The following is a 19,669-nucleotide window of genomic DNA, read 5'->3' on the forward strand; positions in this document are numbered from 1 at the left end:
TCATCCCCTCCAACATTCTGCATTATTTTCCCCTGTCATTCCAGCCAATCTGACAGGTGTGTAGTAGTATCTCAGGGTTGTCTTAATTTGCATTTCTCTGATTAATAATGACTTGGAGCATCTTTTCATATGGCTAGAAAGAGTTTCAATTTCTTCATCTGAGAATTGTCTGTTCATATCTTTTGACCATTTATCAATTGGAGAATGGCTTGATTTCTTATAAATTAGAGTCAATTCTCTACATATTTTGGAAATGAGGCCTTTATCAGAACCTTTGACTATAAAAATATTTTCCCAGTTTATTACTTCCCTTCTAATCTTATCTGCATTAGTTTTGTTTGTACAAAAACTTTTCAATTTGATATAATCAAAATTTTCTATTTTGTGATCAATAATGATCTCTAGTTCTTCTTTGGTCATAAATTCCTTCCTCCTCCACAGGTCTGAGAGGTAATTATCCTATGTTCTTCTAATTTACTTATAATCTCATTCTTTATGCCTAGGACATGAACCCATTTTGACCTTATCTTGGTGTATGGCGTTAAGTGTGGGTCAATGCCTAGTTTCTGCCATACTAATTTCCAATTTTCCCAGCAGTTTTTGTCAAACAGTGAATTCTTATCCCAAAAGCTGGGGTCTTTGGGTTTGTCAAACACTAGATTATTAAAGTTATTGACTATTTTGTCCTTTGAACCAAACCTATTCCACTGATCAACTAGTCTATTTCTTAGCCAATACCAAATGGTTTTGATAACTGCTGCTTTATACTATAATTTTAGATCTGGTACAGCTAGGCCACCTTCATTTGATTTTTTTTTTCATTAGTTCCCTTGAAAGTCTTGACCTTTTGTTCTTCCAGATGAATTTTGTTGTTATTTCTTCTAGGACATTAAAATAGTTTTTTGGGAGTCTGATTGGTATAGCACTAAATAAATAGGTTAATTTAGGTAGTATTGTCATCTTTATTATATTTGCTCACCCTATTCAAGAGCAATTTTTTTCCAATTGATTAGATCTGACTTTGTGTGGAAAGTGCTTGGTAGTTTTGCTCATATAGTTCCTGACTTGGCAGATAGATTCCCAAATATTTTATGCTATCAGTAGTTACTTTAAATGGAATTTCTCTTTGTAATTCTAATTGTTGGATTTTGTTAGTGATATAAAAAAATGCTGATGACTTATATGTGTTTCTTTTGTATCCTACAACTTTGCTAAGGGTGTGGATTATTTCTAATAGTTTTTTGGTAGAATCTCTGGGGTTCTCTAAGTATACCATCATATCATCAGCAAAGAGTGACAATTTGGTTTCCTTATTACCTACTCTAATTCCTTTAATCTCTTTCTCAACTCTTATTTTTGAAGCTAGCATTTCTAATACAATATTGAATAATAATGTTGATAATGGGCAACTGTGTTTCACTCCTGTTCTTATTGGGAATGGTTCCACTTTATCCCCATTACATATAATGTTTACTAATGGTTTTAAATAGATGCTACTGATTATTTTAAGGAAAAGTTTATTTATTCCTATACTCTCAAGTGTTTTTAATAGGAATGGATATTGGATTTTATCAAATGCTTTTTCTGCATCTATTGAGATGATCATATGGTTTTTGTTAATTTGGTTATTGATATGGTCAATTATGCTAATAATTTTCCTAATATTGAACCAGCCCTGCATTGCTGGTATAAATCCTACTTGGCCATGGCATATTAACCTGGGGGTGATTTTCTGTAGTGTTTTTGCTAATATTTTACTTAATATTCTAGCATCAATATTCATTAGGGAGACTCTGTTTTCAACCTAACTGGTTTAGGTATCAGTACCATGTCTGTGTCATAAAAGGAATTTGGTAGGACTCCTTCATTCCCTTTTTTTTCCAAATAGTTTTTATAGCATTGGAGTTAATTGGTCTTTAAATGTTTGGTAGAATTCACATGTAAAAATCCATCTGGTCCTGGGGATTTTTTTTTTTTTTTTAGGGAGTTGATTAATAGCTTGTTCTATTTCTTTTTCTGAAATGGGACTATTTAAGCAATTTACTTCCTCCTCTGATAATCTGGGAAGCCTATTAGAGGTAGTCATCCATTTCACTTAGATTATTAAATTTATTGGCATAAAGTTGGACAAAGTAACTCCTTATTATTGCTCTAATTTCCTCTTCATTGGTGGAAAGTTCTCCCTTTTCATTTTTAAGACTAACAATTTGATTTTCCTCTTTCCTTTTTCTAAACAGATTTACCAAAGGTTTATCTATTTTATTATTTTTTTTCATAAAACCAACTCTTAGTTTTATTTATTAATTCAATAGTTTTTTTTTATTTACTTTCAATTTTATTAATTTCTCCTTTTAACTTTAGAATTTCAAGTTTATATTTTATTTGGGGTTTTTAATTTGGTCTTTTTCTAGTTTTTTAAGTTGTAAGCCTAATTCACTGATCTTCTCTTTCTCTATCTTATTTAATCTAAAGATATAAAATTTCCCCTTATTATCGCTTTGATTGCATCTCACAAATTTTGATATATTGTCTCATTGTTTTCATTTTCTTGGGTTATTATGTCTATGATTTGCTGTTTCACCCAATCATTCTTTAGCTTAAGATTATTTAGTTTCCAAGTACTTTTTGGTCTATTTAACCCTAACTTTTTGTTGAATGTAGTTTTTATTGCATCATAATCTGAAAAGAATGCTTTTATTATTTCTGCCTTACTGGATTTAATTTTGAGGTCTTTGTGTCCTAATATATGGTCAATTTTTGTATAGGTTACATGAACTGCTGAGAAGAAAGTGTACTCCTTTCTGTCTCCATTCAGTTTTCTCCAAAGATCTAGCATATCTAACTTTTCTAATATTCTATTTACCTCTTTAACTTCTTTATTATTTGTTTTGTGGTTTGATTTATCTAATTCTGAGAGTGCAAGGTTGAGATCTTCCACTATTATAGTTTTTCTGTCAATTTCTTTTTGCAACTCTCTTAACTTCTCCTTTAGGAATTTAGATGCTATATCAATATAATATTGATAATGTTTCATTGTCTATGCTACTGTTTAGCAAGATATAGTTTTGCTTCCTTACCTCTTTTAATTAGATCAATTTTTTGCTTTTGCTTGATCTGAGATAAGAATGGCTACCCCTGCTTTTTTTACTTCACTGAAGCATAATAGATTGTGCTCTAGCTTTTTATCTTTACTCTGTATGTATCTCCCTGCTTTAAATGTGTTTCCTGTAAACAACATATTGTAGGGTTCTGGCTTTTGATCCAGTTTGCTATCTGCCTCCACTTATGGGAGAGTTCATCCCATTCGCCTTTATGGTTAAAATTACTAATTCTGTATTTCATGCCATTTTATTATCCCCAGATTATGCTTTTCTTTTTCTTATTCTCCCTTATCCACCTCTCCAGTATTAAACTTATGGGCACCACTTGCCTCACACATCTCTCCCTCTTTTAGAATTCCTCCAATCCCTTTGAATCCTTTCCCCTTTCTTGTACCTTTCCCTTATTACTCTTTCCCTTTTCCCTTTTCCTCTCCCACTTTTTAATGAGATGAAAGAAGTTTCTCTGTAATCCAAATATGTCAATTATTTTCTCTTTGAGCTAAATATGATGAGAGTAAGATTCACACAATGTTCCTCCCCCTCTCCAAATTCCCTCAGATATGATAGATTTCCTTTGCCTCTCCATGGAATGTAGTTTCCCTCTTTTTATCTCCCCTTTTGCCTTTTTATCCTCTTTCCATTTCTATTTCCTTTTTTATATTATATCAGTGAAATCAAATTATGCATGCATTCTTTATGTGTGTCCATAACAGAAATACAGTTCTCAAGAGTTCTTTTTACCTTTTTCTGCTTCTCTTGAGTTCTATAGTTGGAGGTCAAATTTTTTGTTTAGCTCTGGTTTTTTTCATTAGAAACAAATGGAATTCATCTATTTCTTTAAATGTCCATCTTCTTCCCTCAAAGAAAATGTTCAGCTTAGCTGAGTAGTTTATTCTTGGCTGCATTCCAAGTTCTTTTTCCTTTTGGAATATCAGATTCCTTTAATTTGGAAGCAACTAGATCCTGAGTGATCCTTATTGTAGCTTCTTGGTATTTGAATTTTTTTTTCCTGGCTATTTGTAATATTTTTCCTTAGTCAGATAGTGCTGAAATTTAGCCACAATATTCCGTAGAGTTTTTATTTTAGGATCTTTTTCAGAAGGTGTTCAGTGAATTCTTTCAATGCTTATTTTGCCTTCTGATTCTATTGCAGCCAGGCAATTCTCTTTAATGGTTTCCTGTAAAATAGTATCGTTTCTTTTTTTCATCACAATTTTCAGGAAGTGCAATAATCCTCAGATTATCTCCCCTAGATCTATTTTCCATGTCTGTTGTTTTTCCAAGTAGATATTTGACATTTTTTCTATTTTTTCTTTTTTTCTTTTTTTTGGTTTTGCTTGACTGATTTTTGATGTCTCAATGAATCATTCATTCCTATTTGTTCAGTTCTGATTTTTAATTAGTTATTTACTTCATTAGCTTTTTTTAAACTTCTTTTTGTGTATACCCAATTGAGTTTTTAAATGAGTTGTTTTGCTCTATGGAATTTTTTTCCATTTCATTCATTTTTTTTTTTTAACTGAGTTATTTTCTTTTTCCAGTTCACAAATCCTACTTTCCTGGGAGTGCTTTATCTTTTCCAATTCACAAATCCTACTTTCCTGGGAATTCTTTATCTTTTCCAATTCACAAATTCTGTTTCCCTGGGAGTTCTTTACCTTTTCTGATTCACATTTCAGGAAGTTGTTTTCTTTTTCCACTTTATCACATTTTTCTTTAAGTGAGTTATATACCTTTTCTGTACTCTCTTGCATAGCTTCTCTTTCCTTTCCCCATTTTTTCTTCTAGCTCTCTTTTAAGATTTTTTATAATTACTTCTAGGAGAGCTTTGTGTGATTGGGACCAGGTTACATTCCCCCTTTGGGCTTTTGTCTGGAGAGTGTCTGCTATTAGTCTCCTTGGGGTTGAAAACCTACTCTCTTTCTGTATAAAAGCTAATGAAGGTTAGTGTACACTTGCCTTTTTTACTCATTAAAAACAAAAAAACCCTTAGAGTCTGCCTTCAGGGCAAAGGGGTTACCAACTTCTTCTGCAGAGCAGGGATAGATATCTGGACAGTAGCTATCCTGCCAACGAGCTGCAAAGAGTAGCTGAGCTGCAGGAGTGCTTTGGGAAAAGGTCCACATAGGAAGTGACTCAGGCCTGGGTAGCACAGGCAAGCTGTGGAAGTGCCCTGCAAAGAAGAGTCCTACTTGTGTGGATTAGTGACTGCCCTGGGGCTAGAGACTGAAGTGAATGTGTCCTGGGAAGAGCTCCACACAGGAAGTATCTCTGCCCTGGAAAGCACTGTCAAGCTGCAGAAGTGCTCTGGGAAGAGCCCCATTTTGTGGATTAGTGACTGTCCTGCCACTAGTGGCTGAGCAGCAAAAATGTTGCTGCCCCAAGCAGAACTCCACCATGGGGATCAGCAGCTGCCCTGGGAAGAGCCCTACATCAGAAGTATCTCTGCCCTGGGAAGTAGCTGGGTTGTGGAAGTTCTATTGCTCCCAGCAGAGCCCTCCTGCTGTGCAGATTTGTAACTGCCCTGGGCAGAGCCCCTTTGGTTTGTAGAAGTATGACTGCCCCTGGCAAAAGCCCCAAGCTGCAGAATGTGGCTGCACAGCTATGCTGTGGTCTGTGCTGAATCATTTCCAGTGTAGCCAGATCCTATTAGATTCTGGTGTTTTTTTGGAGTACGCTCTACCTTTGGCCTTTTTGTAACTTCTCTGCTGACCTACTGCTTTGCAAGCAAAGCAGAGCAGCCAATCTGTGATAGAGTCCTCCCTGCAAAATCTCCACCTGCGTGGAGACTACCCCCGCCCTGGTCCATTCAACGTGCTAGCCTCTGGATCTGCCTCCCTGCCTGCACTGGCCTACTTTCCATTAATCAGGACAAACCTTTTTCTGGTGATCTTCCAGATTATCTTTGGCTGGTAGTTTGTTGTACTCCCAGTACTCATGGATTTTACCAGTGGAGCACTATTTCTGAGGCTGAATTTGGTAATTAATAGTGAGGGAATAAGAGGAGCTTAGAATGAAGCATTTGTCTTCTTCGCCATCTTGGCTCTGCCCTCCAGTTCTTTTTCCATTTGCTTAATTATACTTTTGAAGTTCTTTTCTTCAGACAATTTTTCCTTCCTTTTCCAAACTGTTGACACTCTCATGCATACTTATTATCTCTTTTCTCCTTTTTTTCTTCTCCTTTTCTTATTTGTCTTTTAAAGTCTTTTATGAGTATTTCCAAGAAGTCTCTTTAGGCTTGAGACTAATTTATATCACTTGTTGAGATTTCTTCTATTGATATTCTGTCCTCATCTGAGTTTGAGTTTTGGTCTGCCCTATTACCATAGTAGCTTTCAATGGTCAAGTTTCTTTTCTGTTTCTTGTTCATTTTTTTTTCCTTTTCTTTTGTAATTTCCTCTTCTTTACTTGTTGAACTCTATTCCTGAGGTAAAAAGGCCTCTGAACATTGACTTTGAGCACAGGAGCCTCTCATGGTTGCAAGGGGTAGCTTTGTCTGCTCTTTTCAGTAAACAGCCTGGTTACCCAGAGTTTGTCTTCTAAGCTGGGACTGGAAACTGCTCCACTGATTTGCTTCTCTATTGATACAGAGGGTCTTATTTTTCATTTGCTGTGGTTTAAACCCTCTCACAGGCTTTCCCAGTGTCTATCTGAGTTGTTCTAAACTTCAGGGAGACTAACCTTTCTTGAAGTTTTTCCAGTTTCTTTTGAGCTGGAGAGTGGTTTCATTCCAACAGACTCGGTTTAGAAGGTTGGTTTCATATAGTTTTTAAGGGAAACAGAGAGCTTGAACAGCTTCCTGGCTTCACTCTGCCATCTTGATTCCATCCTCCCCCATTTCCTCTCTCCCTCCCCCCCCATCCTTTCAAGTCACTATCTTAAATATATTGTTTTGAACACAAACCCTTTACTGCTTAACATTTCTATTAAATAAAATACTTTGGAAAAATTCTTAATTTCCCTATTTGTGAATATGTATTCCTAAAACTTAGAAGGCATATTTAACTTTTGTTAATGGATGGTAGAATGATGCAATGGGAAAACAACAACAACAAGAACAATAAACTTAATTTCAAATAGAAACTGTCACTAATCTTTCTGAACCTCAAATATTCTGTCTATAATATTAAAGTATTCAACTAGATGATCTATTCCATCTGTGTCTATTATCTTAAAAATAAAAGATTCCTTCTCTCTTCCACCAAAACACATAATCTATGTATATCAATAGAGTTCTGCTTTGTTGTTGCTCAGGCCCTGGAATTGGGGGCTTTGCATTGGTACAGCATACCGGACTCCTACCCTGTTGGCACACACCCTTTCCACTGATCTTCAGAGTCCTCTCTGGTGTTTCCAGAACCCCACATTCTGGATTCCCTTTTTAGAAGGTATAACCTCATAATAGCATGGTCCAATCAAATGATCCCATAATGCCAGGGTATATCATTTAGTGTTTGAACCTACCAAGGAGCAACAATCAAACTTTCAAATAAAGTTTTCATTCTTTCATCTTTTTGAGTTTTCAGGCTTACTTTTGGTCACTGGTCAATTCTAAGAAGTATTTTGTGAATTTCATTGATAGTGGAAGGAGACTTGAAAAATGTGGAAAGTACCTAGTCCTTATGTACGATTCTAGAAAAAGTGGTTGAATGTCATGGCTATGGTATCAAAAGTACATTCTGTGAAAGCATTCACAGGCTTAGGGTCAGGTAGGCAAAATTGTCTATTATAAAGAATATGGAATTTAGTTCAAATCTAAGATCTATCTTTGCTCTTTACTACTCATGTTACATTTGGCAAATCACTTAGCCTCTCTGGGATCCAGTTCTTCCTCTATAAAATGAGGGATTTAGAGGACATTTAAGGTCCCTTTAATTTGGTACCTAAACCTGCAGTTAAGGTAGGAGTTCTTAATTAAAGATCCATTAACTTTCTTTAAAAATATGTTGGGGGGATCAAGATGGTGAATTTAAGGTAAGAACTTGTCCATCCTCTCCTCCAAACTGCTCTAAATTCATTTAAAGAATGATTCTAAATGAATTTTAGAGCATCAGGACACCCCAAAAGATGGATTAGAACATTTTCCAGCCAAAAAAAAAATTTAAAAGGTCAGTAAGAAAGGTCTGTGAAAACAAGATCAGAATCCAGCTGGAAGTTCCAGTGCAGGTCATGTAGGATGCAGTCCTGGATACAGCCCCAGCCAAAGCCCCAGCCCCAGCCTCAGCTTGACCTCTGAATCAGCGACATTGCTGGTGGCTTCCAGACCTCTCAGACCAAAGACACCAAAGAGGACTTGGAAGATCAACAGAAAAGGTCTGTAGTACCAGAATGGCAGCCCACTGCAGAATTCCAGCACAGGGTGCACCAGCTCCTGGCCCCAGCCCTGGAGTGACCCAGACCAACCTGAACTAGACACCAGCATCAGCAAGGTGGGTGTCTCCGAATAAACAATAATACTAGAGACTTCCAGACCTCTTGGCACTTGGGAACACCAGGGAGGACTTGGAAAGTCAGTGGAAAGGGTCTGTGGCAACAGGGTAAGAGTCTGGTATGTAAGACCTGAGCATCAACAAAACAGAATTCTGTTGATTCAGCACATTAGATCTTACAGCTACTGTCAGGCAGGGATATGCCCTAACAGCTCCAAGGCAGAAAAGAGTGATTGTGGTAAGATTCCTAGAAGGATTTCGGAAAACAGCTGCACAAAACCCCTGAAACTTGGGGCAGAGCACCCTCTACCTGGGAAACAGAGACCTACTTTAACAAAGAGTTAAAATAAAGAAATAGTCTAGGAAAATGAGCAGACAACAAAAAAAGTTTCTGACTATTGAAAGTTATTATAATGACAAGGAGGATCAAAATATACACTCAGAAGATTACAAAGTCAAAGTTCCTACATCCAAAGCCTCCAAGAAAAGTAAGAATTTGGCTTAGGCCATGGAAGAGTTCAAAAGGGATTTTGATAATCCTGTAAGAGAGACAGAGGAAAAATTAAGAATGAAATTGAGAGAGATGCAAAAGGGAATGCAAAAAGCTAATGAGGAGAAGAATGCGTTAAAAAGCAAAACTGGCTAATTGGGAAAGGAGATATAAAAAGCTCACTAAGGAAAATAATTCCTTAAAGATTAGAATTGAGTAAATGGAAGCTAATGACTATGAGAAATCAAGATATAATAAAGCAAAATGGAAAAAAATGAAAAATATAAAAAAGTGAAATATCTTTGGAAAAACAATTGACCTGGAAAATCGATCCAAGAGAGAGAGTTTAAAAATTATCGGTGTACCTGAAAGTCATGATCAAAAAAAGAGCCTGGACATCATCTTTCAAGAAACTATCAAGAAAAATTGTTCTAATAATCTACAACCAGAAAGTAAAATAGAAATTGAAAGAATCTACCAATTGCCTCCTGAAAGAGATCCCCAAATGAAAATGCTCAGGAATATTGTAGTTAAATTCCATGACTACTCTGAAGGACTTATGATGAAAAATCCTATCCATATCCAGAGAAAGAACTAATTGTGTCTGAATATAGACTGATGTATTCTCTCTTTATCTGTCTTTCTCTCTTTTTAAACTTAATTTTTCTTGAGGTTTTTTTTTTTTTTATTTTCATTAGGGTGGCAGATCTAGGATGTTTTCCCCCACAACTTTTTTTTTTTTATAGAAATGTCTTGCATAAATGCAAAAGTGTTTTTTTAATTGTGTGTGGGAATAAAGGAGATAATCTATAACTCAAACATTTTAGAAACAAATGCATTTTTTGTTTTGAATGTAATTGGGGAAAAATTAAGTAAAACAACCATAAAAAACTACTGGGAAAAATATATTTTGATAACTGAATTTCAGTATAACTGGCTTTCTTTGTAATCCTACTAAATGTGTTTTATTCACCTAAAACAATAACCTGAAGAGTCAAAAGCTTCACCAGAGTGCTATTGAGTCCATGCAGGAAAAAAAAAAATTAACACCTTGGCAAGAGAAATAATGAGGCCAATGAGAGATAAAAATATTGAAGTGTATGAACTCTGATAATTCTTTCAACAGTAGAGTTATGATTTCATGACTGATTTAGCAAGTGACTTTTTTAATCATATAAAACTTTCTAATTTAAATGAGAAAAATAGACAGTCAGAAAGAAAGAGGGAAGGACCATGTTTTGAGCCCCCTGTTTTGCAGCAATTACTATTTTTAAAGGAGAGAAAGAGAGATGGGTGTTAGAAAGAGACAGAGGGAGACAGGCAGAGACAGAGAAATTCAGAGGGTGAGAGATAAGATTTTGACACATTAAACAATAATACTTTACAATACAATAAATATAAATAATACTAGTTGATATTTATCTACTGTTTTAAGATTTGCAAAAACATTTTTCATGAATTATGTCATTTGAACCTAATAGCAATCTTGGGAAGTAATTAGTACATAATTTTCTTTATTTTACTACTGAAGAAAATGAAGCTCAGAGAGATTACAATACATAAAACTAGTAAACACCGGGGAACAATGGATCAAAACAAGTCTATCCTAACTCCAAACCAAGCACTGTGACCACTATACTCTGTTAGCCTTCATTTTCTACAATGCTTGGAGTTATTAAAAAAAAAAAAAAGAAAGAAAAGAAAAGAAAAGAAACTATATCTATATATCTTTCTCTGTGTCTCTGTGTGGGTCTCTCTCTTTTTTCTGAGTGTGTCTTTTTTTCTCTGCCTTTGTCTCTGGGTTCATTATCTTTCTCTCAAAAACCTGTCACCCTTCATTTTGTCAATACCTTCCTAAAATGTGGTACTCCAGAAGGAACATAGTACTTCAGATGTGATCTGCCTAGATCAGGATACAACAAGATTTGTTCCATTTGGCTCCAGAAGGCAGAATTAGAAGCTGCAAAAAAGACAATTTAGGCCAGAAGTTAGAGACAACGAATAACAATTTATTAGCTAAAAGTGGGATGGGTTTCCTTGAGTTGGGGAAGGGTGGTGAGATCCCTCAACTGAGAAGTCTTTGTAAGCAGAGGTTGGATGATGACCACTCATTGGATAGATTATAGTGAAAATTCTTTGGTTATCTGAGTTTGGACTAGATGGCCATTGATATTCTCAAATTCTGAGATTCAGTGATTTTCCTTCTTTCTATATGCTTTGCTCCCTACTCTTTAATCTCTAGTAGAGCCTAACAGTCTGCATAAAAATGTTCATATCTCTGCTATCCTAAAAACAAAAACAAAATACAAAGAGGAAAACATTTCTCTCCATTTCTGCTAATCTTGCAAAATAATCCCTCCATCTCCTCTTTTTTATTTGGAAATCACTGGCCAAAACTCTAGAGAATATATTCTTCCTTCTTTCCATTCCTCATCACTCCTCTGCAATCAGATTTTCACCCCTGCTATTCTATTGAAACTATTTTTCAAGATCACTAAATATTCCCTAATTGCTCTATCCAAAGTCCTAGATCATATTGAATTGAATGATGCCTAATTAATCAAATTCTGACTAGGAAACAGTACTTGCAATGATGAAATGAGCTTATCAATTAACCCTTTACTGATCACTGATTCGTATCTAAAAAAAATTCACTCATTATCTACTAATGAAGTTAAGTAATTACCCAATTCTTAGGACTATTTCAAATCCAAAATAGATATTTGAAATTTATTTTTCTATTCTAAGAGGAAGCCCAAATCATCAATTTTTTCTCTTTTTTCTCCTAAGATCTGTCCCAAGTGAAATTTTTATTTGGAATCTTTATTAGGCACTTAATTTTATAGCTGTTCCTCTTATGTGTTATTTTGGTTGCAGGGACTAGAAATAGAGCTCTCTGTGATTAGAAAACCAGACAGATACTTCTATACCTTACAGTACTCTCATTAAATCTGAACAAGAGGAAATCTTATCCCCTATGGTGGGGATACTCTGTGATTGTTTTCTTTTACCATAACACCCCTTGTTTTAAATACTTTACTAATACTGAGAAGTCTTTATTTGAGCTTAGTGAGAAACAGGAAACCTACTGGCAAATTACAATTGGCATTTGATCCAATATGGTTCTTGAACCTGAAAGACCCAAGAAAGTCTGATACATTTTATTGAAAATTTCTTTTATGTTTCCTGTCACCTACTTTATTTACTTTCTATTTTTTCAGATTATTATTCTATTATGAAATTTCTCTGTACTCTTTTTGCCTTTCCTTGTTTTCTTGCCCTATCCTACTCAGATCTAAGCATATCTTGTAGTCCAAAGCAAGGATCATATTTCCATGAATATTTTATATTTCATGAGGCACTTCCTCTGGAAAAGGAAATCAAAGCTTCATTTAACAACTTCAAGAGAAGTCTTGATCTACTAGTAGAAGACAAAGAGGTGATCTTCAAGAGGTGCTATAGTTTCAAAGTTCATTGCCCTAAAGCTATACTAGTAATAGACATTTCTAAACTTCTCTAAATTGGTTCTATAATGGCAGGCATATAGCCTTTTTTACAGTTTGTTCTTGAAAATTTTCCATCCTTAAGAGGATATTGCACAAGAACTAGTCTTTGTTAGAAGATCGTTTATGAGAGTATAATTTTCTATACTCTAAGGCTCTAGAGATATATGTAAAGAATTGTTTTTCCAGGCTAAGCTCATATTACTGATAAGAAAATAACATTCATTTCCCTATGTCCCTTTTTGTTCTTCCTTACAACCCTGTTCCTCATGTAGAAAACTTATGTGGCTTAAGCAAAGAGGTCAGTGAATAAGGATTATTTTTGGCATAAGATCTAAGTTCCTTGTGAAAATTAAAAGCTACTTTAAAACTGATTTCCTGAATTTTAATGACAAATTTTCTTAAGTGGGAAAACATGCTGGATTTAAAGACCTTTCAATTTTCTTCCTTCCTATAGAAAACATTCTGAAAATCTATGGAATATTGATTGTCCTAGCGGTATTCTTTTACTTATCTTGATACTTCTCTTTTCAAGTTTAAGCTAAACAATAGTTGGCATGTGAAAAGTGAAATGTGGAAAATAACATATGAAAGCAAAAATTATTCATGTTTTGAAATGCATTAAAACTTACCTTTAACTCTTTTATTTATGAACAATAATATATGATCAATCATTTTTCAGCCTGAAGACTGCAAAGGTTGGGTGATTTGTAAAGTCCAATATTTTTCTGCTTTTATTAAGAACAACAACATAGCATGGTGGATAGCACACTCATTCAAATCCTGCCTCTGACACATACTAGTTCTGTGATCCTGGATGAATCATTTAATCTCTCTCAGAATTCCAGGCATCCCTCCAAGGCTATAAATTGCTATGAAGCTATTATTGTCATTCTATGTTTCTAGAGGAAGTTTGATGAAATGACAGCTTTTAATCTCCCCCTTTCCCTCAAAATCTAAGGAGCAAAAGAAAGGGAGATCCAAGCTATTTTCCACCAAATAAATTTATTTTGTAAACATAATTACTGGGAATAAAGGAAGCACATTGATTCTACCATTGTCATCTGCAGATTCTAATCCTCTTCTTTTTATTTTACTTTAAATAAACTTTAAATAAAGTCCTAGTCTTGAAGTGCCACTGTAGGTGTTGAATTGACTTTGGTCTCTCAAAGAGCATGATCACAAAATGAAAGTTCTAGTTGAATCTTCTGAAGTAGCAAGACCCCATGTAGCTTCAGTTATGTACTTATAGCTATGGTCTGAGTATTAACCAGCTAGTTAGGTTCTTATCACCAGATTGTCTGCAATGGGCTGACTCTTTCATCCACAGCTACTTTGAATGACCTCTTATTAAGTTATGAAATGGCTTGGGAGTCTCCATCTATGGAAAGACTGCCCACAGGCTCCAACAGAATGACACAGCCTAGAACTATAATTGTAACTTGTCAATATTAATCAATTATTGTAACATGTTAAGAGGGCAACTGTAAATGTTATAATAGAATATATTATCATAATCCTTTAATAGTTTCCTAATAATAATTTTGTTTGGGTAGATAGGTTGCTTCTGTTCAGTCATGTCTAACTCTTCATGATTCCATGATTTATTGGCAAAGAAATTTCTTTTTCCAGCTCTTTTTACAGATGAGGAAACTGAGGCAAACAAGGTTAAGTGATTTGTCCAGAGTCCACACATCTAGTAAGTGTCTCGATCTGGATTTGACCTTAGATCTTTCTTACTCCAGACCCAGCATTCTATTTATTATGTCATCAAACTACCCAGTTAGTTAGTACAAATAGTGTTATTCTCATTTTACAGCTGAAGAAACAGATTCAAAGAGCTTAAAAAATTACCTGTGGTCAAATACTAAGTGTTTAAACAGTTTCTCCTAACTCCAAGTTCTATATATTTTCTTTTTATTATATATAACATCTAAAGTGGAAAGGGAATTTAGAATTCCATGGAGAATTTGGCATATGTCACTTAGGTCTAAATTGAAATCTCAGCTGTGATGCTTATCACTATGTGATCTTGGAAAATTCACTCAGTTTCCTCATTTGTGCAATGAGAGGGTTCCTCCAAATGGCCTCTGAACTCCTTTCTACTTCTCAGTCCCATGATTGATCCCATGAAGAAAACTACATATGGAAAAGCTTGGGACTTGCCTGAAATGACACAGATCCTAAAGTAGTATGACTCCAAATTCAACTTGTTTGCCCCCTCCCATAATTCATAAAACAGCATAATTCTAGCCACATGTAAATGTCTATAATATAGTAGATACATAATTACAATCATAGGATATTAGTTATAAAGATTCAAATAACCCTTTCCATAATAATTGTGATATTTTGTATTCTCATCCTACTCAAAGCATGACTTAGATTTCTTAGTGAAAATGTTTATACTATTTATTTCAAAAGTCAATATATTAGACAGAGCTTTTCCATAACTCTGAAATTAAATACTAACAAATTATTTTTCCTGAACTTCAAAAAACATCTAAATAATAATTTTAAATATTTATTTTTGATATTTCCTTTTTTCTTCTTCAGGTGAAGGACTGTCAGAAAGAACTGTAGAAATCATTCTCTCTGTTACCTTGTGTATCCTCTCTATAATTCTTCTGGTGGCTGCTATTTTTGCATTTGCAAGGTAAAATGGGCTTATAATAACATTTTTGGCATTTATAAGACTATACACATTATTTGAGCCTCATCACCTCTAGATTAACTAGGTTTTATACAGATGCAATCATGCAAACATTATGCTGGTGAAAGAATTGAAGTGAATGTCAGTTTGACTGAATATTGGTCTCATTGCTCTCTTCCCAGACCACAGAAACCTCTTATGCTTTGAATAGATGAGTTATTTTATTTTTGCTGTACCTATATTCTATTTAGTGAAAATAATGGCAGCTAGTCTGGATTCCTTTCATATGTCTGACTTCTGATGATAATTCTCCCAAATACCCTTTTGTCTCTCATGTTGTCAAGTCTGGCTTTTTAAAAAATTTTCCTTAAATATTCTACATATGGAACTTCAGTGATCCATTTTAATAATTTTCTGAAGAGTAGGATGGCCTAGTGGAGGAAAAATTATTCTGGAGCTCAGATTCATGTCCATTTTCAGATTCATACTGACTGTGGGAGGGCAAGTCATTTGGTAGTACTGTAGATATCTCTCTAAGATTGTAAATTAAAGAAAAGGTATTGACTTGCATTAGTAAAAGTGGTTTTTCTCATCTGGTATTTCCCAAGCTATTAAATTTACATCTTCCATATCTGATAATCTCTTCCAGATTTGTAGTTGCTAAATTGTGGAATACCAGGCAGGCACAGTAAGGCAAAGTCCAGAAAGAATTTTATTAGCCAGAATACTTATAAAATAATTTTCTGCATTGATACATCTAGAACTATAGATTTAAAGCTAAAGAGAACCCTGCAAGTCCTTTAGTCTAACATTACTCCCCATTTTACAGATAAGGAAACAGTCACAGAGGGGTCAAGTGACTTGCCTACAATCACAGAGGTAGCAAATATTGGGGCAGCAGTGATGAAGAGAATAAAATACAAAACTCCAAAATGAGTGCTCTTTAGCCTATTGCCTCTAACTAATTGAATTTTCTGGTTAAATGAAACTAAGCAAAAAATTATCATTTTGTTTGAAATCTTGGTGTTGAAAAATGCAATTACCTTGTGTAAGCACTTGTGAGGGGAAAATACCTGGATTTTCTTGAAAATAATCATTTTATCATTATAATTAGACAGTACTGCTAATTTAAGAAAAAAACATATTAGATATTGAAATAAATCTAGATTGATCCTGGAAGTTCTGTAGAGTGTTTTTTAGTCCTTAGTAGTAACTTATTTTCTTATGAATTGCCCTTTTCTTGGTAAAGGAGAGAATGTAAGATAAAATAGTTGATTAAAGTTTTTCTAAATTTTCTAATGAACATTGCACTCTTATCTATATATCTCAGTAATATACTTTAGACACTAACATACATAACACATGAAAACAAAACACTAGTATTTCTAGTGAATCTATATATTCTTTGGGAAAGGAGAAAGGGAGTAAGCATATTTATGGAGCATACTACATGCCTGGCACTATATTAAGCATTTTTATAAATATTATCTCATTTGATCCTCACAAAACTTTTGTGAAGTAGGTACTATTGTTATCCCTATTTCACACTTGAGACAAAAGTAAATAGAGGTTAACTCTATTCCCAGTGTCACTGAGCTACAATGCACTTGAAGCTGGATTTATAAACTCAGGTTTTCTTGACTCTGGGTACCTTAGACCTTGGGTACTTGACTTTTATGGGTTCCCAATTTTCTCAGCTGTAAAATGAAAGGTTTTTGATGAGATTCTCAGCTAAGATCTCTTCCAGCTGTGAGGTAAAACTCTATTAGGTTGACGATGCTGTTAGTTAATGTATAAATATGCATTAGGAAAACTTTTCTTCAAGTCCTACCTTTAACATACATTGGCTGTTTGGCATACCATTCTTGTGTTCCCAGCCCTTTTGTGTCACCATACCAAAGCTTCTTGATGATTCCATAGCTACATGGTACCTCTCCTACTTTTCATATAGTGAGTGGTCCAAAAGTCTTAGTATGGTTTTAAGCTCTCATAGTTCATACATGCTTTTTATGATAATTATCACACAGCAGGGTTCTAAAGCTAGAAGGGACCTTAGAGGCACAGTCTAAACTTCTTTTGTAGATGACTAACCTGTGACCCAGGAAGGAGAGTGATATTACCTAAGGAAATACTAAGTTATTAGGTCTGGATTAAGTCCTCTGAACTAAAAGTGGGGCTCTTCTCACTCTAAGGTCTTGGCTAAGACATCCACATTCTTAAGCCAACATACTCCATGCACACATATGTGCATCAACTGATTAAGATTAGTAGTACAGTTTATGGTCATAGATAATAACAAGCGTCTAAGTAAATCTAATTGTCTCAAAGAGAGGCAGTATGGAATAATAGTTGAGAGAGTTGGATCAAGAAAACCCGATGTCTCAGATAATTACTAGCTAGGTGAACCCCTGTCCCTCACCTGTGCTTCAGATTCCTCATATTTAAAATGAGAGGGTTAGAAATGATGGCCTCTAAAATTTCTTTCAGTTCTAAAGCTATAATCTCATGACTCATACACCTTCCTCCACTTATTATACCTATTATGTGCCAAGCACTGTGCTAGAGAATGCACATATAAAAGTGTGACAGTTCTTTTCATGAGGGTTATTATATTCTGTTTGCTAGAGTAGTCTTGATATTGAAACTTAACAAAAGAAGTCATTGACATGATAATGGGAATAGACTATAGCAGGATTAGAAGAGAATTTTCTTTTAAATATTTGGTATACTTGTTTGTCTATGTCTCTTTTTTATTGGACTGAAGCTTCCTTGTCCGACTTTAGGAGGGATCAGACAATTGAATCCATCAGTTTCATTATTTTCTAATTTTCTTAGACATGTTAAAGTCACAAATATGTATTCCCTAAAAAAATTATCAAGATGTTTTCTTACTTTGCTCAGCTATTTTCTACCTTGCTTGTCCTAGAATTCGACAGAAACAGAAAGAGGGGGGCACATACTCTCCGCGGGATGCAGAAATTATTGACACCAAATTCAAGCTGGATCAGTTTATCACAGTGGCAGACCTGGAGCTGAAGGATGAGAGATTAACTCGGTAAGCACACTCCTTTGGTAAAACAGTAGTCTGAAGGATCTGTAGCCATGACCCCATTCTGACCTATGCTTGTTGGAAGTGTTTGTGGTACTCTTATTTACACAGGTCACTCAGATCATCTTTCAAAGGGTGACCTTCTTCTTCCACACACTTCTCACTAGTGTTCAGAGAATTACTTAATCTTCCTTATTTTTAGACTACAGTGAAGATTTAGGTAAAAAAAAAAAAATCATAAAACATAGTTTCCAATGAGAAAAAAAGCTTTAAGAAAACTTTTGCTTGATAAATATTTTTAGATAATGTCAAGAAATTGATATTTGGTCATGTACAAAAGCATCCACATTAATGACTTAATAATCATTACCTAAAATTCATTGTTTTATAATGACTGTCTTTGTTTGAATCATTCCTTTAGCATAAAAATACAGCTTTAATATTTTTTATATTTAATTTTGTTAGGATCCTAAAACATGGATTAGCAATTATATCAAAAGATGCTAAATATTTTGAGATAAAATACAAAGATAAAATGTCATAAAATGAACAATAATAAAATTCATATGCTATTCCAAATTCTGCAATTTGTGGTTATTAAAAAGAACTATTTATAACAACTTGTCATTTCTCCAGAAATGTATTCGAAGGGTCAAAATGTTTTCATAATTAAATACTTTATTGTTACAAGCATCTTTACTGATTTGGTAGAAATTATTAAAAGGTCTCAGTAAGACCTGAAATAATATGCCTTTGGGTAAGTACTGGAATGCTGGTCTAGGAAATGATTCCTCCAGGGAGAACAGAATTTATAAGACAAAAACTAACAATTATTATGGTCTCTAAGGTGATGACATGGAAAGTTTGGATAGGGAAAGAAGAGAATTATTTGTGATTGTCATAAGCACCTCAATGTGTACATTATAGGTTGACTTTGTGTAGATATTTCGAGGAGATCTATATCTATATCTATATCTATGATACATGCTATGAAAAGAAATGTCATCTGACAAGTTATTGATTCAGTTGCTACAAAGTGAACTTTATTCACTGTTATTATGTCTAATTGCAAACATAACATTTCAGAACTGGAGATAAATTGACTTTCATTTAACTATAATTTAATTATTAGCATTTTACCTGAATATATAATTCACATAAAGGGTTTTTTTCCATTTTAATTTTCTTTATGTAAAAGTAATTTCTAAATATTGCTCTAGAAATACATTTAACTATTTTTGTCTAATATTTTTATTTGATTTGTTAGATTTTCAATATTCATTGCTTAAGGTTCTAATTTTTTTTATTTAAATGAAGAAGGATTTGACCATTGATTTCACTGTTATAGGAAATTCCCTTTGTCAATGTAAACCCATACCTTCTCTACACTGTCTTAGAGAATAGCCTAGAGCAGTAAGAGATTATTTGCCCCAAATCACATAGC

At 34.3% G+C, this 19,669-nt stretch overlaps 1 protein-coding gene across 1 annotated transcript in view; it reads left to right on the forward strand.

Annotated features, from left to right (window-relative positions):
• PTPRQ (protein tyrosine phosphatase receptor type Q) overlaps positions 1-19,669 on the forward strand; it is a 285,135-nt gene that overhangs the window by 212,842 nt on the left and 52,624 nt on the right. Inside the window, exons 43-44 of the mRNA XM_051962483.1 lie at positions 15,080-15,179; positions 18,103-18,231. Of these exons, the coding sequence (XP_051818443.1) occupies positions 15,080-15,179; positions 18,103-18,231 (229 nt within the window). The remainder of the gene's footprint in view (positions 1-15,079; positions 15,180-18,102; positions 18,232-19,669) is intronic.

The sequence above is a fragment of the Antechinus flavipes genome, chromosome 5, assembly GCF_016432865.1.
Source record: "Antechinus flavipes isolate AdamAnt ecotype Samford, QLD, Australia chromosome 5, AdamAnt_v2, whole genome shotgun sequence".
NCBI lineage: Eukaryota > Metazoa > Chordata > Mammalia > Dasyuromorphia > Dasyuridae > Antechinus > Antechinus flavipes.